Here is a 25,355-nt window from a genome sequence, read left to right on the forward strand (position 1 = left end):
AAAAAAACCAATCTCAATCCTTAAAAAAAAATCAGTTATTTTGTTTCTGTTTTGCTATTATATGTAGCCAAGCCTATGCCTAATTAATATAAGAGGAACAGCCAAACTTCTCTTCATATCAACCATGGACTGTTTCTCAGATTTTAAAAACAAGTGCATTCTCACAAGCTGCCTCATTACTGAAATACAGTAGGACATGCTACCAAAAATATTGATCTGGGTTTAGAATTAAAGACATAAAATGATTTCATGGAGGCCATTTCAATGTACACAGCAGCGAAGTTTGCAAGCCAGATGAATTACTCTGATTTATTCATATTGCTTTCAACATCAAACCAAGGCACCAATTTTAGGTTTAGTAAAAAGCAAGTCCTCGAGCCTAGCTGATGGTCCATTAAGGCTAGAGTTATTGATCAAAATGACTGAGTTTTGGGTTAAACTGGCTCTCTGTTGTTCATCATGTGACCACACTATAGCTGACAGCACATCCAACGGTACAATTTACTCTGCAGCTCTCTATTCCAGAGCCCATAGATCAAAGGGTTAAGACACTGGGCAAATGCAAAGACTCCAAAAAGCACCATATTTAAAGCAAAGAAAAACACCCCACACATCTTTCCCAAACCTATGAATACCAGGGTTGGTATTACATGTAAACCTATCTGCACTAAATGAATAAGGACTGTTTTCCTTGCTTTGATATTTGATCTATTAAAATGGCCAGCTCGTTTCCCCTCTTGGTAGATCAGAGAGTAACTTATAAGAATGATGGACAGAAGAAGGAAAAGGAAAACCATGCCAATGGCTCTGGCAGCAGAGCCATTCAAGATCACAGGGCAAAGGGGTTCAGATTTTAAGACAGCCACCTGAGTGGAGGTAGTGCCCTCTATGAGGAATAAGCAAACATTCTTGAATATAATAATTATCCAAGACCCAGCCAGAATCCTATACTTAACTGAATCTACAAAGGACAGAGATTTCAAAGGCCAGCAAATGGCCAGGTAAGTGTTGACAGCCATCAAAGCCAGTGTGAAGAGGATCCCTTCTCCAACACTTAGCTGGACCCCAAATACCACCCAGCACATCAGCACAGGGCTGTTGGCCAGCAGAGCCCGCATCCCTTGGAAAACCACCCCCAGGCCACAGTAGGAGGAGATGCACAGCAGATGATGGCACAGGAGGATGTATCGGACCTCTTTCTTCAGCTTTGAATTCTGGGACACTATCGTGATGATGATGACAGTGACAAATGTGGTAAAGAAGAAGGCAACCACATACACAGAGGCCTTCACTGTTGCTTCCAGCCTCAGCCAATCTGATATGTTGCAGTGCTCAGATGACAAGTTCATGATCTTTCAGGGCAACTTGGCTCCTGCAGGATTAAAGAACAAGAAACAGTGATCTTAAAGCTTCTGGTGTGGTTTTCCAGCTCTGTGGTCTTATATAAATTTCAAGAAACAAACTGCACATTTTTCTCTATAGAGGAGGACTTTAGATAGCATTGATGTGGATCAAGGAAATGGGAGAAATCATCTGGGGCCTTCACTTTATTTCAAGACAGGGGCACATACTCAAACGATCCAAAAGGAAGGTTTGAAACATGTACTCTCAGAACTCAACAAATTACTCAAAATTGGGCCAATTATTCAATTATTCTTTGTGCATCCTCTTCCATCTTTGATTGTGAGGACTTTTTCAATTTGGAGCCACAAAACACAACATTATAAAACTCTGTTGATGAACTACCAAGCACTTGCTAACACTTAGCAAGTACAAAGGTCTGGGGAAGACGTTAGGGCAAGAGCTATAAGGACTATGGAGAAGCCATTGATGCAGAGGCCTGAATTCATTTGGGTCCATAAGACATGACAGGGATATTAACAAAATGACAGCAATCACGGGTGACACCCACTACTTTCTAGGGATCAAAACTGCTTTTAAAGCATATTCGTCACCAACCCTGGGGTGTGTTTTGTTTTCCACCACGTGGTTTTATTGTGCACTTTTCACAAATAGGGAAACAGATTTAAAGAGGCTAAGTAACCTGCTCAGGGCCATATGGTTACTGTGCAGAGGGACTAGGATGTGGTTTCAGAGTACAACTCCAGAGCCTACTCTCTCAACCACTGCAAAGATATTCATGTCAAATGCAAGGTCAAATGAATGCAGGCTCTGAGTTCTTCTTTGGCCAATGTCATTGGCCCCCAATGTCAACTGGACCTCATTTGTAGAAATCCTGTTTCTGTTGTTAAGCTGGAAGACTGCATGTCCAGGAAGATGTTGGGATCGTAGGATTGCTGAGAGGCTTGTGGCCACTAAAATGGTAAGACAGTATAATAGCCTTATAAAATCTTCTCGAGGGCACCTGGGTGTCTGCCTGCAGCCCAGGTCATGATCCTGGAGTGCCAGGATCGAGCCCCACATCAGGCTCCCTGCTCGGCAGAGAGTCTGCTTTTCCTTCCTCTGCTCATTCTCTCTATTAAATAAATAAATAAAATCTTAAATAAATAAATAAAATCTTCTCAAGCATGCATAGGAGTGAATAGCACATCGTGCCTTAGTCTGGGGATCCCCCAAATTTCAGGACCTCTGTCTCTAAAAGTCTACTGTAAAGTTGCCAACCTTTACCTCCCCACTGTGGCTCTACTTACTTCCTCACCACGTGTCGTATCACCTCCCTCATCAGAGTTTATTGGAGCCAGGGTAGACATCTGACTCACGGAGAATAATTTGGACACTGCTGAATCCACCAGTCTGCCTCTTAAAAATCTAACTGAAGAATTCTCACAGAGAATGGAGTCTGAGTGTGATGTCATGTGATTGGCCTGCCAGTCATGTTGGAGCACGGGTGAGTAGAAGAAAGTGACCGAGAGAGGTAAGGGAAAAGCAGAGGGAAACACAAGGTCCCTGCGAGGCTCCAAAAGCCCTTGCAAGACAGAGAGAGAACAGCCTGGGCTTCTGAATTTCTGATTCCACTGAGATGCTCTACATTTTCTGTCCTTGGGTTCTAAAAATATAACACACTCATCTATTATTTGAGGTAGCCTAAAGGGGTTTATGTTCTTAGATGTAGGACCCTAGCATTGAAAATATATGAAGAGGACCCTGAAGAGGCACAGTATTTTGATTTCCTAAAGGGCATGTCACCATTGCCGAGAATCTGAGATACCACAGCTCCTTTATGAAATCCCTTGCCAAAGGCATCCATCCTCCCCCAGCATAATGTGTTCTCACCCAGGGGAGAATTTCCACTGTTCAGATAGATTTTTGTGCCATTGTCATGTGGTCAAACTCGAGGCATTTATTTCTCTACTCTTCAGCCCCCAGAAGAATAGAAATGGGAATGGTCATTATCATCGTCAAACTCATCATTATGCTTTCTTTTAGCTGCAGATTTTTCGGTTGAAATCTTACACCAGAACCCTTCACTAATCAACAGAAAAACGCATATCTGCCCACATTAAATGCCTTCTCATTGCTCACCCCCAGAACACACTCCTCCAACTGTCCTCACAGCACCATCATAGACATGGAGGGCCCCAGGGAAGATGGCATGCAGACTCTGGTAAGTTAGAACCCTGCCCTGCCTGGGGAAGTCACAAGAACTGGGCTTCAAGCCTAGGTCTGCCACCAGCGATGAATGTGATTGTGGATACCACTTCACTTCTCTGGTCCTTGGTTCCTAACATCACAGCCATACAGGATTGCAAGCTCTGCATCTTTCCTCTCTATCTACTTCATCTTCAAGAGCCAGCCCTTAACTTGGGCCAGGAGCATCTGGGCTTTTTCCCTGAGACAAGATTGGTCCTGCCCTTGATCCAGAAGATCCTCATCTTATTCCCCCTGGCTGAGCCTCAAATAGAACTGCCAGCAATCTAGGACAGGCCCTGCCTTGTCCTGCCAGGCCCCTTCCCAGGACCTAAAACCCAGCCTCTGAGTCCCAGAATTAGGGGGTTACTGTTGACAGGCGCTACAATGGTGATAGCCTCCCTGTCAGCCTGGGACTCCCAACAATGCCCACTCTTGAGCTCACTGTTGCTGGGTCTGACTTAGCTCATGGGCTATGCTCCCCTATTGTTCAGTCTTGCTCCCCATCCCCCATTCTGCCTGGAATCCCAGCCATGTCTATAGCTTCCCTGCTGGATTCCTCATTTCTGCTCTGCAGGACTTCCCTGCACCTGAATGCCCCCCACCTGCACAGCCCCTACACACCTATCTGGTTCATCTGACCAGCATGTTCCCAACAGCAAGGACTGGGGCTTGACCTCACTATGTTCTAAGACTTGAAATGCTACACAGAGCATGAGTGACTCTCATTGTGCTTCCTTTGAAAAAAAATATATTACGACCTTCTTTTCTCTCCCCGAATTACTGTAGCTGCAGCTATAGTAAACCCTTCTCCCTCCAGATCTGATGTGCTTTCAGGGAACTATATTGTTGAGACCAGGCAAGAACTAGTTTCTGGGGCTTTCTAATATGTCTAACACACTGATCGATGCGGCACATTATTGCATCATTCTACTCTACTCTACCACTCTTCATTGCGCATTGAAACATACAATGCATATCCAAGAGGTGAGGTTACCAGGTGGTAAGACACAGGCACTAACACACCTAAGCCTCTTGCCCAGTGGAAGAAGCAGAATGCGATATAATTAGGTAAGAATCACCAGAAACATCATGTGTTGTTTTACTTATCTGCCAAATGAATAAGAAAGTTGGGTGTCTCTGGCGGGGCGAGGTGGGAGGGGGTGCTCAGAATAGAAGGGGTCACAGAGTCACAGAGTCAGTGAGAGAAAGCTTCTTGGAAAAGGTGAGACTCAAATCCAGCCTTTCGAGGTTGAAAACTAGAGCAAAGCAGGGTCAAGGGTGAGGTGGGTAGAGATGAGGAGAGGTACAGATTGCAGGCAACAGAGAATGGCAAGAGCCAAGGTGGGGGCAAAACCCAGGAGCTTCAGAGGATAATGAGCAGATCCAGTCTGGTGGCCTGAAGGCTTATTCAGAGGACTAAGAACACACAAAGTCCAGATTTCAAGGGCCTTGAATTCTATTCCAAGGGTTAAATAAAATTCACTTTGCAGGCAAAAAGGAGCCTTGCATGATTAAAATTAGGAGCAGCACATGCCACAGGTTAAGAGGCAAGATGACATGCCCACTCCTGCCTGCCCAGTGGTGTTTGATAGGAGTTTTGCAGAGCAAGCAGCCTGGCAAAGGAGAAATGTACACAGTGAACCCACTACTACCGCAGCAAGTGGCTTAAAATTATCTCTCTAGGAGCACCTGGGTGGCTCAGATGGTTAAGTGTCTGCCTTGAGCTCAGGTCATGACCTCAGAGTCCTGTGATGGGGCCCCACATCAGGCTCCCTGCTCAGTGGGGGAGGAGTCTGCTTCTCCCTCTCCTTCTGTGCTCTCTCTCTCTCTCTCTCAAATAAATAAATAAAATCTTTAAGAAAAAAAAAAGAATCCTTTTAGTAGACATAATATCTCCAAGAGGGTTGCAAATCTGCAAAATCAATGAGGGCAAGTTTTATTGCCTTTAATTTATTTATGAGAACTCAGAAGATGAGTAATTTATTCAGGCTCATGCAGCCAAACAGAATCTCCCAATCTTCAAATTCATATTCCTTCTCAGAGGTATATTTGCATATCAAGAGCTCATAGCAACAAAAGCCATATAATAAGTCCTCTTCTATACATATCACCTCCCCTCATTGATAATTCCTAGAGCCTTTTTCTTTGGAAATTCTAAAATGGAAATACCTATTTGCCTCCAGCCCAAAATGTTCCCTTGACTTCGGCTCCAAAATAAAACCCTGGAGCACATTTGTTCCACAACTGCCCTGATGAAATCAGAACCAGCCTCCAGCACTCCCTACAAAAATCCCGCTGGAAGCAGATGTGTGGGAAGGGCGGGATGGGTACATATCAAAATCAGTGAAGCAACTCCTTTCATCCTTCCTAAGAGCCCTGCTTAGAACAAACCCCTGAGGTGCAACATGCTACCCACCCTTGATGGGAAACGGAATATACAAACAGATATGGCCAACCCATCCACGCAAATTAAACTCTGATCCAAAACCTGTAGCAACCTGCCAGGAAACCAAGCCCTCATCCACAGTAACTAGCTCAGGAAGGCAGCCTGCTGTCTCTTGTAAACCGTCCAGGCCAAACAACAACCTCCTTAACAATGGGCCCCAAACAGGACTTGATTAATAATTAGCAGCTTCCCTAATTTATGTCCCTGCTTTCAACTTAGGGCCAACCAGAGAGCGCCAAATATGTCTCCTATATTATAGTCACATAGACACCCCACTTTTGGTTAGCCTGTCTCCAGCTTCCCCCAGCTCCAGGCTCCCATCAGGGCACACATGAAGCCTCCCCATTTCCACCCTAAGCTCACCACTCCTCTGCCCGCCGCTGAGGCTCTGCTTAAACACAAGTGACGGAGGCTGACTCCCTTGCTCTAGCAAACTCTGCATAGATGGCCTTGGTCTTTCTCATTTGGTTGGTCTTTGTTCATGTTCACATTGGTGTGAAAAGATGGTGCTAGTGGCCCCGAAATAGCACGTGTACCTGGGGCCATTTCTCCAGGAAGCTAATGAACGAGTGGCAGCACATTCTTCCTCCCCACCTTGTGTCCTTGTCCTAGTCAGCAGCAGGGTGGAGGGAAACAGAGTCCTTCCACGGAGGGGCACAGCCTACCTTGTCCTCCTCATGAGCCCTGGGTCCCTGAGCTAGGGGAGCTCCCCCTTCTCTCACCTCCGAGGGCAACCATTCCCGAACAGACACCCACTTCCAAAGAAAACTAAGGGAACATTGGTTATGTACTAATGTGAAGGAAAGGCCTGGAAGGAAGATGGGAAGAGGGTAATGACACAGACAAAATGTAACAGTAGATAATTCATGCCGATTGCTCACTAGGAAACAGCTCTGGTGGGAGCTGACTTCTTCTGTCAGCACACCAAGCCCCAGGAGGAGGCACAGTCATTACTCACATTTTTCCAAAAAGAAAACTTGAGAGATAGAGGTAGGAAGGAACTCAGCCAGGGTTCATTAGCTGGCGATGGTGATGCTGGAGCTTGGACCAGGCAGTCCACCTGCAGGACGTGGCCACTAAACCACCAGGCCAGGTACCCCACATCAGGGAAAGATGATACCTAAAGGGTGTGACGGGCTCCCCACACTTCCTCTCAGGGTGCTGCTGGTCAATGGCGAAGTCTGGCTTCAAACCCAATTCTTCTGATTTCTGAGATGACATTTGGTTATTGTTGTTTGTTGAGTTTCTTCCTAACAGGACCATATTGGTGCAGGCGAACTGAACTTTTTTTAAAAAGAAAAAGGGGGGGGGGCAACTTGGGTGGCTCAGTGGTTTAGCGCTGCCTGCAGCCCAGGGCCTGATCCTGGAGACCCGGGATTGAGTCCCACGTCAGGCTCCCTGCATGAAGCCTGCTTCTCCCTCTACCTGTGTCTCTGCCTCTGTATGTGTGTGTGTGTCTCATGAATAAATAAATAAAATCTTTTAAAAAATAAATAAAAAGAAAAAAAAGACTTAGCAGGTGTTATGATCTGAATTATACCCCCTCCCCCCAAAATTCATACATCAAAGCTCTAGCCCGCAGAACCTCAGAATGTGACTGTATCTGGAGACAGTCTTTAAAGAGGTAATTAAGTTAGAATGAGGCCATTAGGGTGGGCTGTAATTTCATCTGACTGGTGCCCTTGCATCCTTGCAAGAAAAGGAGATTAGGACACACACAGACCCTAGAGATGCGTGTGAGCAGAGAAGAGACCATGTAAAGAGGCAACGAGGTGACGATCATTGGCCAGCCGAGAAGAGACCTCAGAGAAGACCAACCCTGCCAGCCCCTTGATCTCAGACTCACAGCCTCCGAAACTGTGAGGAAATAAATCTCTGTGGTTTAAGCCACTCTGTCTGGGGAATTCTGTTTTGGCAGCCACAGCAGACTGCTCTAGCAGAGAAAAGCAGCCTCAGCTGCCATCTCAGCTCCAGGTAGCTGAGAAAGGCCTCCTGTAGGTCCATCCAGACCCTCCCTGGAACCTCCACCTGGAAGTTTCTGAAGGAGGAAAGTTCTCTGAGAGGGAGGAAGGCCTTTCCTTCCTGGGTGCTCACAGTCAGCTGGGCAGTATCAGCCAGGGTTGGAGCCAGTATCTGACCTAATGCCAGTGGAAAAGACCATCAGCTGAAAACAAACCACAGAGATAATTTCAAAGTGCTCAGAGATAATTTCTGTGGCTACCAGCAGAAGACCAATGGGAAGAAGTGGATACTTCCAGAATAGTTCTCAACACCCTCCCCGAATGGTCAGACCTGCTCTCCTCTCTTTAAACATGCCTTCCCCTCTGCCCTAATTGTGGCCTTACTTCTTTGGTATTTAAAAAAATCACTCCGGTCTGGGAAGCTTTGGCGATCTCCTCTGTTATTCTCTTCAAAGCAGGCAGGAAGGAAGGGAGGAAACCAGTGTCTACTGAGCACCAGTCACTCGACATCAAGAGCAAGCACTTAGTAAATATTAGCTGTGGGTTGTTGATCATCTGAGAACAGCTCTCGGAGGCGACATGGGAACTGGATGAAATCACAAAGCCTCTGTAGGTGTATCCTGTGATTTCTGAAGACAGAAAAGTTAAACATTTTTCTGAGTGCAGTGAGATTTTTGAGTTTGATCTTGCCTTTTTCTTTATAAAAGGAAATTCTCCAGCTTCCTTCCCCAATTTTGGTCTGACCAAAATTTTGACCTACAGATGTTCTTCTAAGTACTCATTGGTTTTGTTAACCCAGAGACCTGCCACCTTTAATAGAAACTTGGCCTTTTCTGAACTGCTTAATGTCTAAAAACACATCTTAAAAGAAATTGTGCACACGCATGTTTACTTGCGATGTTGAAACACCAGGTTGCCCACGAACAAGGGTTGGGTGAAACAAATCCCCAAACCTGCAGGATAAATAAATACTCAAGGAGGTAGTATTGAACAGAAGGTAGTTCATAAGAATGGTGACAAAGCTGTTTTCATTTTGTAATCTAAATAATAGTAACTGTGTGTGATCGAAACATCACAGTAACGACGATAACAAAAAGGACAAAAAAAAAAAGGACAGAACTTAATGACACATTTCCTTGTCCTAGATATATTTGCAGATAGAAATAGACAAAAGAGGCATTCCAGGATTTCAGGAAAAGATTGTACAATAATACTAACTATAATAGTATTTTATGTAACGACATTTTACATGAGTTTTCACATACACTTAAATAATGAATTTATGTGAAATTACAGTGCACTGGTTAAAATACAAGTTATTCAATTCTGCTTGGTTGGAGCTCTCTGCATTCGTATGAAATAGCCAAGAACAAACATGGCAGGCTCAACAGATAGACATTTATTCCCTCAGTTAGCAACTTCCAGTGACAGGTATTATCCACTTTTCGGAAGTTCATGTTTCACCACTTCGCTTTTGTAATAGACCTATATTGGTTCCTGTTTCCACTAACTTAAAGAAAGAGGATTTTTGTTTTTGAAAAAAAAAAAAAAGAAAAGAATAGCATCCAGCAGTTGTTCTGCAGGGAGCCATTATAGAGGCAGCATGCACCCCCAGCAGCAAGACCAGGCCCGCTCCCCCAGGACCATGCTCAGATCCCAGCTCTTGGCTGCCAGAGTTTTGAAGTGCATCTGTGAGCTTTACCCCTGTTTATTTTGTGCATCCATTAGCAAGATGTGTCCTCTGGTATCAGAAAAGTCTGTGGGAGGTGATTTTTTGGGTCTGGCAATATTCATAAATTTCTCCATATAAATTAATGGCAATTGCTTTTTTGCTTTATGCCATTTTGGCTTACAAAAGGTTTCAAGGGGGGTGGGGGCACCTGGGTGGTTCAGTCGGATATGTGTCCGACTCTTGATTTCGGCTCAGGTCATGACCTCAGGGCCTTAAGCTCAAGCCTCACATCAGGCTCTGTGCTCAGTGTGGAGTCTGCTTGAGATCCTTTCTCTCTCTCTCTCCCTCTGCTCCTCCCCCTGCTTGTGCTCTCTCTCTCTCTCTAATAAATAAACAAATAAAATCTAAAAAAAAAAAAGGTTTAATGGGAACACTGTACTTTCAGATAAAGTAAGGTAAACCTGCACATGTATGCCCACCAGCGTGGATCTAAGAGTTGGAGATACTACAGTAACCAAAACACACCAAGTCTCTGACATCATGGAGCTTTCACAGTCCTAAGCTCCCGACACCAATAGGCAGGCAGTAAACAGATGGTATTTTTTCCATTCTTCCCTCTCTCTCCAGGTGCCAAAGGTCAATATGATGTCTATAAACCGCAAACAGCGATGTGTATGTTGCTAAGCATGTGATTCATTGCCAATAATATTTCCCAGAATCTGAGAGGATTTTGCCTCTTGCTCTTGGTTCTGCATTTATTTTTGAGATATGCTGAAGCTATTTTAATGTTGCATTATTGAAATCATTAAGCTCTTCAAAAATTAATTTACCTGTGTATCTCTTTAACATTATTAAAGCTTATAAATCAATAATAGCTGCCAAGATAGTGAATTGTGTGTTTTGCTGGTAGGCAATCCTCTATACCATAGTCATTGGCTTTCTTTCTTGCACGGTTAAAATAGTTGGCTCATCCCAAGCAAAAAGACACACCTTTCTGCCTCGGCAGACCACACCTGGCTTTAGCCATTAACCAGATGTTTTATTAGTATAATCTTGGAAAAGCTGAAATCAGCAGATTCCATGAAGCTCTTTAGCCTTCTCTCTCTGACTCAGCTTTGGGGATTATTGTAAACTTCCTGACAGATTTAATTATATTTCCCTCAATTAAGGTACAATGTAATTACAGCTATTCTTACTAACCTTTTCTACAGGTTGTGATTTGTTTCACTGATGAAAAAGTTTTGAAATCCACTTATAATGTACATCACTTGTCAAGTACTCTTATCTGTAGTAGGTGTCTTTGAGTAATATATATTATACTTGATTATAGGTCATGCAAAGTCAACTCTCTAGACCTGAAAACCATACGATATATAATTGAAAGTAAAACCCATGGAATGCTTTAACTTTTGCCTTCTTTGTAAATTTTTACTTGGCACATAGTTGATTATTAAGTTGAACTTTTACTCAACTATTATATAATTGATTCTTCTCAGTTTTCAGAAACTTATATATTTACAGTTCCTTTGGCAGGGATATAAGCCTCCTGACCACAGCAGAGTCTATTACCATATGGATGGACTTAAATTTTTCCATAGTAAAGTCCACTTATACCAAGTTATTAAAATTCTTGGTTACTTCCATTAGCATTTATATTTGCCTTTTAGAAGTTTTATAGAATTTTGAATAAAAAAGAATTTTGAATCATATTTATAGAGCAAATGGCTATTTCAATATTTATCCTTGTGATCATCTTAAAATATGACCATTATATGTATCTGTTTATATGACAGATGTATTCCCAAATAAAAAGCATTTATTATTATTGCTATTTTGCAAACATTATTTGTAACTATATTTTGTACTTTTTAATAGAAATTACGTTCTAAGTATTGGTGAACAAAAAAATTATTAATGTTGAAAACCTCAACTGTGTTATCATTCAACCACCCTTGAATGATCAAAACAATGTATAAAATGTATAATCAAAAAATGTATAAAATGTATAAAATGTACAAAAAATGTATAATCAGAATTTTAAAATTCACGCCCATATCCTATTTTCTCTATTCATACATCCACTCATTTATTCATTCAATAAATATTTGTTGCCTACCCACTTTGTGTCAGGCACTGTGCTAAATACTGAGCCTGAAAAGATGAACGAGATATGGTCTCTGTCCTTAAGAAATTTACTTCATTGGAAGTAGGGAGGAATATGATGGAAGAGTAGGGAACCCTAGTTTCCTCTGGTCCCTGGAATTCAGCTAGATAGCTATCAAATCATTCTGAACACCTGTGAACTCAACCAGAGACCTAAGAGAAGAATTACTGCAATTCTACAAATAGAAAAATGACCACTTTTTGCAAATCTTCTTTAATTTTCATTTTACAGTTGCATTCTATCCTTTCATTGAATTTAATTTTATTTTTGTATATATATGTTTTTCTTTCTTTACAATTTTGGGAACTAGTTTCTTCTAAAAATAGACCAAAATACACCAGGATCTAGTATATTGCTCTGTTCTGTTCACCTGTCTGATTATATTCTATCTCTCTCTCTCTCTTTTTTTTTTCTTTGCAGTTTCTGGTCTCTTCTGATTTGTTTAGTGTATATTTCTCTGGGGTCATTGTTGTTATTTTAGTATTTTGTTCTCTCATTCATCTATTTTACTCTGGACAGAATGACAAGATGGAAAAACTCACCCCCAAAAAAGAGAATAAGAGGCAGTACTGACTGCCAGGGACCTAAGCAGTATGAATATAAGTAAGATGTCAGAACTAGAGTTCAGAATAATGATTATAAAGATTCTTGATGGGCTTGAAAAAAAGCACAGAAGACACTAGAGGATCCCTTTCTGGAGAATAAAAGAACTAAAATCTAATCAGGTCAAAATAAAAAAGGCTATTAATAAGATGCAATAAAAATGGAGGCTCTAATGGGTAGGATAAATGCAGAAGAGAGAATTAGTGATGCAGAAAACAAAATGATGGAGAATAAAGGAACAGAAAAAGAGAGATAAACAACTACTGGATCACAAGGAGAGGATTCGAGATATAAGTGATACCACAAAATGAAACAATATTAGAATAATTGAGGTTCCAGAAGAAGAAGGTGGGTGGGGGGTATATTTGAGCAAATTCTAGCTGAGAACTTCACTAATCTTGGAAAGGAAAAAGGCATTCAAGTCCAGGAGGCATAGAGAACCCCCCTCAAAAATCAGTTAAGATATGTCAACACCTCGACATATAATAGTGAAGCTTGCAAATCTCAGAGACAAAGAGAAAATCCTGAAAGCAGCTCAGAACAAGAGGTCCATAACCTACAAGAGTAGAAACATCAGACTGGCAGCAGACCTATCCACAGAGACCTGTCAGGCCAGAAAGGACTGGCATGATACATTCAGGAGGCTAAACGAGAAAAATACGCAGCCAAGAATACTTTATCCAGCTAGGATGTCACTCAGAATAGGAGAGATAAAGAGCTTCCAGGACATACAGAAACTAAAAGAATTTGTATTCACTAAACCAATCCTGCAAGAAACATTAAAAGGGATCCTCTAAGTGAAGAAAGAGCCCCAAAGTAACATAGACCAGAAAGGAACAGTGACTTTACAGGTAATACAATGGCATTTAAGTCATATCTTTCAATAGTTACTCTGAATGTAAATGGGCTAAATGCCCCAATTAAAAGACACAAGGTATCAGATTGGATAAAAAAGGAAGATTCATCAATATGTTGCCTATGACAGACATATTTTAGACCCAAAGACGCCTCCAGATTTAAAGTGAGGGGGTGGAAAAATGATTTATCATGCTAATGGACATCATAAGAAAGCTGGAGTGACAATCCTTATATCAGACCAATTCGATTTTAAACCAACGTCTTTACTAAGAGATGAGGAAGGACACTATATCATAATTAAAGGGTGTATCCAACAGGAAGATTTAACAATTGTAAATATTTATGCCCCAAACATGGGAGCTGCCAATTACATAAACCAATTAATAACAAAATTAAAGAAACCCATTGATAATAATACAATAATAGCAGGGGACTTTAACATCCCACTTACATCAATGGAAATGGTCATTTAAGCCAGAAGATCAACAAGGAAACAAAGGTTTTAAATGACACACTGGACCGGATGGACTTCACAGCTATATTCAGAACACGCCGTCCCAAAGCAACAGAATACACATCCTTCTTGAGTACACCTGGAACATTCTCCAAAATAGATCACATATTGAGTCACAAATCAGGTCTCACCCAGTACCAAAAGACTGGTATTATTCCCTGCATATTTTCAAACCACAATGCTTTGAAACTTGAACTCAATCACAAGAGGAAATTTGGAAGGAACTCAAATACATGGAGGTTAAAGAGCACCCTACTAAAGAATAATGGGTCAGGGCACCTGGGTGGCTCAGTCAGTTAAGCGTCTGCCTTCAACTCAGGTCATGATCCCAGAGTCCTGAGATTGAGCCCCGCATTAGGCTCCCTGCTCTGCAGGTAGCCTGCTTCTCCCTCTCCCTCTGACACTCCCCCTGTTTGTGCTCTTTCACTCACTCTCTATCAAATAAATGAAATCTTTAAAGAAAGAAAGAAGGAAGGAAAATACAATTGTTCAAAAATTTTGGGATGCAGCAAAGGCAGTCCTAAGAGGGAAGTATATAGCAATACAAGCCTTACTCAAGAAACAAGTCTCAAATATACAACCCAACCTTACACCTACAGGATCTGGAGAAAGAACTAAGAACTTCACTGGTTTGGAAATAGGAGCAAGAATAAACACTGGTACAGTTTTTGAGAGAGATGGCAAATCATAGATTAATTTCACATACTTTGATTTGGAGAAAATGTATGAAAATCCCAAACTTTAGGTTAGACAAAGGTGAGTTTTTTTCTCCTATTCCCAGGAAGAGGATCTGAGGAAGGTATTCTTTTTCTTGCATGAAAAACCGGGGCAGGAAATAGGGGGACAATGGTTGAAATACATGTCCCAGTGGTAGGTTCACCACAAATATCCATCGGTATCACTCTGACCTTGTGAGACTCTAATACTCAGAACCTTCCAATAAAATTCTAAATTTCCTACCTTCCTTTTCACCACCTCCTTGGCCACTTAACCATCAGTATCCATGGGCTCAGACTCCCACAAAGTCCACCAAAGAATCAGGCTTACATCGTCAGGCTCCGGTTATTGCCAATTTGACCTAACCTGAGCATCTACCTTGTTTTTTTTTTTTTAAGATTTTATTTATTTATTCATGAGAGACACACACACAGAGAGAGAGAGAGAGAGAGAGAGAGAGGCAGAGACACAGGCAGAGGGAGAAGCAGGCTCCATGCAGGGAGCCTGATGTGGGACTCGATCCTGGGTCTCCAGGATCACACCCTGGGCTGAAGGCGGCACTAAACCGCTGAGCCACCCGGGCTGCCCACTGAGCATCTACCTTGTTTCAGACTTCCCACCTGCCCTAATCTTAAATATGTGGTTGCCACTCAGTCTATGTCTTGACTTCCTAAATGTTTGGTCTCAAAACAAACATTATTTCTGGATGATCCAGGACTGGAGCCACATGAGGACATTTGCTCTTTCAGAGTTGTCAGAGTGGTACTATGCAGATTTCCACCTGGACCCCAAGGAAATGTGACCCAGTCAGATAGCAAGTGTTCTTACTGGAGGAAGTGCAGTTTCCAGAAAGAGGACCATTGGTGATAAAAGGGATGAGCCAAAAGTGAGTGGGGACCAGTCAGGGGACCTTGTGGGAGCAGAGCAGTAAGAATTCATATAACCAAAAAAGGATGTGCTATCTCTAGCTGGTCCTCCAGAAATAATGCATCCTATTTTAAGATGTAGAGATTGTTTGCTCGTGAGATTAGATGGCTCTTTGTATGACATCAGGAGGTGACTAATTTGATCCTGGAAATGTAATCTACATTCAGTGTCCTTACAGGTTCAACAGAAAGGTAGTGAAATAACAGCTGAAAATAGAACTATGCTTGTTCCCTTGGAAGCAATGACAAGCAAAGTGTAAGAAGTTAATAATGCATCAACATTGAAGAAGCAAAGAGGCCCCGATTAATGTAATATCCTGGTCTACTTAATAAGCATATGCCACAAGCTGAGAGACACTCACAAGGTTGCCACAGTATTATTATTTTATTCTGCTATGTACTACAGTGCTGTGAAATATCTATAGTTAAATGGAAAATTAAGGCCAAATCCCTGTATTTGTGGAGCTCAGAATCTTTTAGGGAAGATAGATGCGTAAGCAAATAGTTTCATTTCTGTGACTTGAGTGTTTTCATTCAAAGTGTCGTGGAAGGACTCTAATCAGAGCAGGGACTCTAATCTTCCTGGGAGAGTCAAGGAAAACTTCTCATGAGACAGTGACTCTAAAAAATAAGAAACGTTCATCCATCCAACTAGCCAGCTTCCTATTCATCCATTTACCAGGTATGTGTTGAGTGCCTCCGACTGTTCTAGATGCTGTGGATGCACCATTGAATAAGACAAACAAGGTCCTTCCTTGAATGAAGTTTACATTCTGGTGGGGGGTTGGGTGACATTACCAGGAGAAACACAGAATGGATGCTTAAGACCATCCAATATCCACCTTGGGGCCTCATTTCCTCTCCCACAGGTATTTTCCTACTGAGACCAGAGTGCCCTGACCACTCAAACTGGAGCATTTCGATCCTTTTGGTTAAGTATCGTTCTCATCATGAAACCAAAATGCCCATTACTTGTTTGCCATCAAGGGGATAATTCCAGAAGGCCATGATCAGATAAAAACAAAATGCAGAGCTGAGAATCAATTTCAAGCAGAAAAAAAAAAAAAATGAGAAACAGGATGCCCAGCCTGACACGAGAACTCCTTACCTTAAGTTACCAGTGGGAGTCTTTTCTGCCAGTGGAAAAATGGGTTCTTTTTTCCAGGAAAAAAAGAAGAGCAGCAGGAGTTTCTCCATGAATCCTAGGAAGAACTCCCACTACCCAGGATTCACTAACAGAAGTGAATCAAGAGAAGGGCCTCACTTCTCGTTGTCCCAGGCCCCTGAGCCTTCAGACCCAGGGCCCCTTCCGTGCTGGCTGCAGCCAGTGTCACTCTGATTTCCAGTATAGAGAGCCACAGGACCTCAGAGAAAGTGGTGACTTTTTGTGGTAGCCACTTCCTGGATGATCGATCACTCAGCGCCTCTGTCCAAGAAGGAAGTAGAGGAACCCAGGACCAGTGCTTCCCCTTTTGCAACCTTTCTGGAGTTCTGACTCACTTCATGGTGCTTAAAGGTGACAAGAGAAAACATTGCTAGATAAAGCTAAAAAGTTTTCCCACCCCAGCATAAGGGAAAAATTCAAGCCACTGGAACCAGCCGTTTTAAGCAAGACTGGCTTTCAAAAATCTCACATTACATCTATAGAAATGACCACAATTTCATAACAGAGGCGAGAGAAAGGCAGTTAGAAGCTGCTGCGAGGCACAGTTGGTGCCATTCTGAAAATTCATATTTCCTGTTTGCCAACATGTCTGCTTTAAGTCTCTCAAGCTGCTAATTATATTGCAAGTGTTATACACCAACTTTTTCCTCATCTTTATAGCCTTCATTTCTTTTTAAAGTTATGCAAGTAATACGTTTGTTATCAAAAGTGTAAAATAACAGATAGGCACAAAAAGAAAAATCAAAATTCCCCATAATTCCACCTGAAGATGAGCACTGTTGGTTGGCACTTTGGTGTACATCCTTCTAGTCTTTTTTCTGTAGTGAGGAGGAGCTTCTCAACATCCATTCCACCTCATACCATTGTAGAACATCCATGATGATTTGTTGGATTTACCCCATGTCTACCTCCCTTACGGAGCCCAGGTTGGCTAAACTAAATTACAATAATCTTAGGCTCTAGCCATGGTGCTTGTTTTAGGGACCAGCACCCGATCCAGATCTAAGCCAATCAACACAAAGCATTCCTCTGGCCACTGGGAAAGGCACATGATCACGATGGCCCACTCAGCGAAGCCTAGACTCCCACCGAAGGCCCGGGAAGAGATGATCTTTCCTTCTCTGTGTTTGAACAGTGGGAAGCTATTGGCAGCCAACTTGCCACCACAACTCAAACTCGCATTCAGCTGGAGCGGACACTTCAGAAGGCAGAAAAGAGATATAAAAAGAAATTAGTTTTTTAAGGAACTTTCTGAGCTGCTAAATTAAACTAACACCAAAACCTATCTTACTTCTGGAGTCTCTACTTATATGCGAATACATTTGCTTGTTGAAGTGGGTTTAAATTGAATTCTCTGTTCCTTGTAACTTGCATCCTAAATGACTCACAGAGATATTTTTATTAAAATGGGCCCATATTGCACATACTGTTTATAACTTCCTGCTTAAAAACACATAATAACCACCCTTCCCTTTTAAGATAAATATACAAAATAATTAATTGCTTCAGAGCAGTCCATTATATGGACAGAAAGTAAATTACTTATCCAATTCCATTTTGTGGGGCATTTATATTGTTTCTGGGTTTTTCCATATTATGTAAACAATTCTGTGTTGAGTTTTCCAAATATGAGAGAACATACTTTTTCCTTAGGACACGTTTCTAATGTAGAATTTCTGAGGCAAGTATGTACTTTTTCAAGGGTTTTGATGCATATTGCCAAATGGCCCTCTCAAAGGTTTGTTTTGATTATACTCCAACCAACAGAGCATGGGAATGCCCCAAAAACCTCTCTCCCTCCTCCCAGACAAGAACCCACCACACATATGGTTTCAGCACAAATAGCCTGTCTGTGTGATAAGTGGTTTCCATGGCTGTTTAATTTGCACTTAAAAAAATCATATAGCATGCTTAAATGTTTATTTTTCGTATATTTATTTGCCCATTGTATTTCTCTTTTTCTAAATTACCACTGACATCCTTTGCCCATTTTTAAAAAAGATTTTAGTTATTCATTTGAGAAAGACAGAGAGCAGGAGCAGGGGGAGGAGCAGTGCAAAAGGCAGAAGTAGACTCCCTCCTGAACAGGCATTGCCCAATGCGGGGCATCATCCCAGGACCCTGAGATCATGACCTAAGCCACCCAGGCACCCCAACCCTTTGCCCATTTTTAACCGAAGTATTTATTTCTTACAGATTTCTAAGATCTGTTAGTATTTAAGATTAAGCCCTTGCCTATTATATACGGTGTAAACCATTTTCACAACATGCCATGTGCCTTTTAACTTGCATATGGTATTTTTTACTGTTCCGAAGTTTTACGTTTTAGTTAAATCAATCAATCTTTTTCTTTACCTCTTCTGCCTTTTTTGTGTGTGTCATTCTCTAACCTGAGAATTCAGTCATCCGGGTTCAGCCTTCACTAGTAAAGATGACTTGATATGAACAGCAACAAATCAGTGCTGGGGATGCCTCTTGGGAGGCAGCCTGGGATTGTCTGAACCCCTCCAACCCTGTCTGCTTCTCCTCAGCCTCCCCTGCAGCGAAGTGTGGTTTGTGATTAAACTATGGCCAGTGAGATGAGAGCAGATGTGATGCATGCAACTTCAGGGTTGTGCTCTTTAGCAAGGAAAATGCCTTCCCCTGGATTTTTACTCCCTCCTTGGGTTAGAGTGAAGACATCTCATAGATGAGCAAGATACCTGGGGATGACAGCACCATGAGCTGGAAAGAGTTTGTGTCGCTGACACTGTAGAAAGTCCATACCTCCTAGACTGCTTATAACTGGTCTCTTTCATGAACAAGAAATAAATTTCTGTCTTGTGGAGCCACTGTTATTTGGGGGCTTTATTACAGAGTCAAGCCTGTATCCTACTTAAAGAGTAACACATGGTTCCATTTTACACACACACACACACACACACACACACACACACACACCAGCATAAGATAAAGAAAATGATTGTCAATTAATTCACAGAATGGGACTATAGGAGTCTGGGGGGGAATTATGAACTTTTCTTTTAATATGGATTTTATTTGTTTAATCCATACAACTCTAACTCATGAAGTCACATTACCCCATGTGGTTAAACACTTTGTTTAGAGTTTTTAAGTCCCTCCACTTAAAGTCATAGCCCTAGACTTTATGGGTGGAAGAGAAAAATGTTCTGGATAGCAAGGGAGCAAAATCACAACAGGTGGAAGAGGGTAATTCTAACAGGACTGGTTGAGATTGTCATTATGTCATCCATTGTGAATGTGTACTTCATAACTACCACAGGCAGTATTCAATGAAATTAGTATATTTCTTTTTAGATACACATTTTTATCTTTTTTAAAGGTTACCAGAAAGTTATTGTAGGACTACCTACTAAATTCTGAGGTATAATATATAATGTGTATCTCAATATGTTTTCCCATATAAGGAAAAACATTTAGAATAATTTCAACACATATTTGGCAAAGGTTCTTAATTGTTTTTAAAAAGTCTCTGCAAATTTTAAATAATCATTCACCTGTGCCTACAAACTTTCAAATAAGGTATGTTTTTAGCATATATTTATATATGTCCCTTTCACACATAGAAATAGATCCAGAAGGATACACAACAAATTGCCAATAATGGTTATTTTCCAAGAAGAGTTTTAGATTAGCTTTGGGATAAGAGGAGGCTGGAGGAAAACACTGACTTTTTACATTTATCAGGTTTGTATTGTTTGTATCTTTACAATGAGACTGAATTTATATATTGAATTCATAAACTTAAAAAACAACATACAAGCTTTAAAGAAACAGTGGGAATATAAACTAAAAATACTCTTTAAGTGAAAAATCTACAGCTTGTGATTTTTCAGGAATGTATGTATTTTATTAGCTGATAAGAATGGATATATGGGATTAGATGATTTCTACTACATATAGCAGAAAACCCCAACTCATATAGACTTGAGCCATCATGAAAATCTTTTTGTCACATCACAAGGAAGGCCATGTAGACTCCAAGGTTGATTACTTCCCTGGTTTCAAATGGTCTTCAAGGTCCAGGGTTTCTCTGTCTTTTTGATTTGTCACCTTCTGCATATTGGCCGTTTGCCCTCATTCTGATTCCTCTCACAGATGACTGCAACAATTCCTATGTCATATCTAGACATTACAACATGCAGAGAAAGAACAGGGCCTCTCTTCCTGAGTCTTCCAAGGACATAAACACCTTTCTCAGAGCTCTCAAGGTCAACTCCCCTCCAGCCTCATTGGCCAGAACTGAGTCACAAGCCCATTCCTGAACCAGCCTTGGCAAGAGAAAGGGAATTGTCACTTTTTACTTAGACTTATTTTCAACTATGAGAGATAAATATACAGGAACTGAGCAAAAAAAATGAGCTTTCCTAAACATAATCTCCTTGTGGATATATGCATAAATCAGAAAACCCAATATTGTTCCATTGTCAATTCTTTCCAAATTGATATCTACATTCAGTGCAAAACCCCAGAAGCCTTTAAAAAATAGGAATTAACAAGTTGATTCTAAAATGTATACAGAAATGCAAAATATACAATACACTAGACATACACAAAACAACTTTGAAAAAGAAGAACAAACTTGAAGGAACAACACTACCAAATTTTAAGATTTACTTCAAGAACTACACTAATTAAGGCAGTGTGATATTGGCGTATGGAGAAACCTACACCAATGATAGGTCAATGGAACATAGTGTCCAGAAAAAGACTCATGTGTATATCATCAAGGGATTAGTGCCAAAAATGTCAAAGTAAATCAATAGTAAATGGAGAATCTTTTCAACAAATAGTGCTGAAACAATTATATACATATATTTATATTTTTTTAAAAGTGAACTTTCAACTGTACCTTGAATCATACACAAAATTAAACTTGACTGGATCATAGACCTGAATGTAAAACCAAAAACTATACAACTTTTAGGGGAAAAAAAATAGGAGAAAAATCTTTGCAACCTTAAGTTAGACAGATATTAATTTCATAGATCACAAAAAGTTTAGATCATAAAATAAAAAGTATATCATTTTTTCCATATTTAAAATTTCCATTTTTGAACTCTTATAACAACAATTAAAAGATAAGTAACACAGTTTTTTAGAAAGCACAAGAGTTAAATAGACATTTTATCCAAAGAAGGCATGTAAATTACCAAGAAGACATGAAAAGATGCTTATCATCACTAGTCATTAGGGAAACATCAATTAGAACCACCACAAAATACCACTTCATACCCGTTAGGAGATAGCATTGAAAGGACATGGGATCCCTGGGTGGCACAACGGTTTAGCACCTGCCTTTAGCCCAGGGCGCGATCCTGGAGACCCGGGATCGAATCCCACGTCGGGCTCCCGGTGCATGGGGCCTGCTTCTCCCTCTGCCTATGGTACAGGGCATAGTACCTGCCTCTCTCTCTCTCTCTCTCTCTCTCTCTCTCTCTCTCTGTGTGACTATCATAAATAAATAAAAATAAAAAAAAGAAAGGACAGCCAATAACTAGTGTTGGAGATGATGTGGAGAAACTGGAACCTTCATACCCTGCTGATGGGAATGTAAAATGATGTAACTGCTTTGGAAAACAATTGGCAATTTCTCAAAACATAAATATAGAATCACCACATGTCCTAGCAATTTCATGCAAGGTATATACCCCCCCAAAATGAAAACATATGTCCATACAAAACATGTACAAAATGTCCAGAACAGCATTGTGCATAAAGCCAAAAGTGAAAACAACCCAAGTGCCCATCAACTGACAAACAGATAAACAAAGTGGGGTTGTTCCATACAGTAGAATATTATTCAGCCATGAAAAGGAATGGTATGTGCTACAACATGCATGAATCTTGAATACATTATGTTAAGTGAAAGAAACCAGAAGTAAAAAAATCCCACATATTATATGGTTCCATTTACATGAAATGTCCAGAATTGGCAAATCTGAAGAGATATACGGTAGGTGAATGTTTACCAGGGTCTTGGGCGAGGAGAGAATGAGGTATGACTGCTTGTTAATAGGTATGGAGTTTCTTTGTGGGGAGACAAAAATGTTCTGGAATTGGATAGTATTTGGTGGCTGCACAACTTTGGGAAATGGTTTGGCGGTTTCTTAAAAAGTTTACACAGTTACCACACGACCCAGCCATTCCACTCCTAGGATTCACCCAAGAGAAATGACAACATATGTTCACACAAAAACCTATACACAAATGTTCAGAGCAGAATTATGCAAAATAGCCCAAAAAGTGGAAACAGTCCAAATGCCCACAACTGGTGAATAGATAAACAAATCTTGGTATATTTATACCAAGAATACTATTCAGCAATAAAAAGAAATAGTTAAGCTACAGTAACACACACTGACACACACAATATGGGTAAACCTCAAAAGCATTATGCCAAGTGAAAGAAACCAAACACAAAAAAGATACCAAATGCGTGATTCATTTTTTATGCTATTCTGGAAAAGCCAAAACTATAGAGACAGAAATTAGATCAGTGTCTGCCAAGAGTTAGGGATGGAAGAAGGGATGGCTACAGAGGGGCAGAAGGGAACTTTTTTGTTTAGAATCTGTTCTATGTCTTGAATGCTACAACAGTAAACATTAGCTAAAACTTGAAGAACAGGGGGGTCTGACTGGCTCAGTTGGTTGAGCATCTGACTCATGATTTCAGTTCAGGTCATGATCTCAGGGTTGTGAGATTGACTGAGCTCAGCCTGGAGCCTGCTTTAGATTCTCTCTCTCCCTCCCCTTTTGCCTCACCCTTTGCTCTCTCCCCCCAAAAAAAATTAAATTAAAAAAAATTTTTTTTATGATAGTCACACACAGAGAGAGAGAGAGGCAGAGACACAGGCAGAGGGAGAAGCAGGCTCCATGCACCGGGAGCCTGACGTGGGATTCGATCCCAGGTCTCCAGGATCACGCCCTGGGCCAAAGGCAAGCGCTAAACTGCTATGCCACCCAGGGATCCCCCCCCAAAAAAAAATTAAAAAACCTCTCAATGGTAGGATTAAAAGGATGATTTTTTACTGTATGTAAATTATACCCCAATAAATCCAATTAAAAAATAAACTACAGGGCACCTGGGTGGGTCAGTGGTTGAGCATCTTACTTCAGCTCGGGCCATGATGCCTGAATCCTGGGATCCTGAGTCCCTCATTGGGCTCCCCATGGGAGCCTGCTTCTCCCTCTGCCTCCGTCTCTGCCTCTCTCTATCTCTCATGAATGAATAAATAAAATCTTAAAAAAATAAAAAAATAATAAAATAAACTACATTATCTTAATCCACCTTCTGTCTACAAAAAATAAAATAAAATAAATATATGTATATGTATATGAACATTTTTTTTAAATTTGGGGAGAGTCCTATAAAGAGGAAGGAAAGCCAAATGCACTTACTTCCTCAAAAATGTATATCCCCCATTTTCTAAAACTCAGTTAAACACCTATGAATATCCACACATCACCAGCTTTATAAAAACTTTTAGCAATAGACTACTCACTTTTCTGAGAAAGAAATCAGCTTGGCTAAGACTGTCTCTCCCTGTTTCTCCAACCTGGTCACACTTGTTTTCAGCTGGCAGCCTGACTGCTAGTTGGGAGGACGTCTGGTTTCAAGTGTTTTCACTTCCTCTAAAAGAGGTTACTGTGGGCAACAGTGGATAAAGTGGAGAGTGATAAAATTGGATCCCATCTGCCCACATGAGACAGGCAGTGGACACAATCCACACTCTTCCCACTCCCCCCTAGGGCCTCTTTTCCATTCTCTTAGTTGTATGCCTCCCTCCCAGCAGCCAGCATCTGCTTCTCTCTGCTGCAGGACCACCCTCAGGCCCAGATCAACCTGCCTGCTGCATTTCGTAAACCAGTAATCCTGGGAAGACTTCACCCCCCAGGAGGCAGCTTCTATCTAGCCTCTGGCAGATAGTCTACCTACCTCTGCTCCTTCCCACTGGATGAAGACAACGCCAAGGTAATTTTGTATCAATGCTCCTCATACTTTTATGGCTTGTATGAACTGGTTGGGTTTTGAGTTCAAATGCAGATTTTGAGGCAGGAGGTCTTGGAAGCTCCAGTTCCAACAAGCTCCCTAGGGATGCAATGCTGTCATCCACAGGTTCACTTTAAGCCAGCAAGGGTCTCTTGACAGAGCTCCCTACAAGATCTAGCCCAAAACAACAGGCATCTATACTTCTTGGTGTACTGGAACAAGAGAAAATACCAGGGACAAAGTGTGGCTGGATAAGATGGATAAGATGTGGATCTGTAGGTAGGCTACAGAAGGGCTCTCTGTGCCCGAATTTCCAGAAGTACACCAGGATTTAGGAATTCAGCTGACATTCCTGTAGTAGAAGTATATTTGTGGGCTTAGAGACATAGGAAATTTCTATCCCCCTGACCACTCAGAGGCAGTGAGCTGCAACCTGTCTTTGAGCTGCAGGGAAGGGGCCACGAGCACACAGTGAGGCTGTGAAGGATACAGCTGTGCCTGACAGCTGGGGTGCCAAGGTGAAGTTTAGACCATTTCAAAAATTAATTTAAAAAAAAAAAGGATGAGGCACCTGGGTGGCTCAGCAGTTGAACATCTGCCTTTGGCTCAGGGCGTGATCCCAGGGTCCTGGGATCGAGTCCTGCATCCTGCTTCTCCCTCTGCCTATGTCTGTGCCTCTCTCTGTGTGTCTTTCACAAATAAATCAATAAAATCTTTTAAAAAA

At 41.3% G+C, this 25,355-nt stretch overlaps 1 protein-coding gene across 2 annotated transcripts; it reads right to left on the bottom strand.

Annotated features, from left to right (window-relative positions):
• Positions 1-359: 359 nt before the first annotated feature.
• Positions 360-24,243, bottom strand: LOC129493940 (probable G-protein coupled receptor 148). 2 transcript variants are annotated; one of them, XM_055300637.1, is made up of 2 exons: positions 24,144-24,243; positions 360-1,372 (listed from the first exon to the last, which is right to left on the bottom strand). In XM_055300637.1, exon 2 carries the CDS (start codon positions 1,347-1,349, stop codon positions 471-473), a length of 879 nt encoding a protein of 292 aa, XP_055156612.1. In that variant the 5' UTR covers positions 1,350-1,372; positions 24,144-24,243; the 3' UTR covers positions 360-470. The 2 variants fall into 2 exon arrangements, with proteins under 2 accessions (XP_055156612.1, XP_055156613.1); XM_055300638.1 differs by lacking the exon at positions 24,144-24,243 and adding an exon at positions 16,561-16,686.
• Between the last annotated feature and the right edge of the window lie 1,112 nt (positions 24,244-25,355).

The sequence above is a fragment of the Nyctereutes procyonoides genome, unplaced genomic scaffold (assembly GCF_905146905.1).
Source record: "Nyctereutes procyonoides isolate TBG_1078 unplaced genomic scaffold, NYPRO_anot_genome, whole genome shotgun sequence".
Lineage (NCBI taxonomy): Eukaryota > Metazoa > Chordata > Mammalia > Carnivora > Canidae > Nyctereutes > Nyctereutes procyonoides.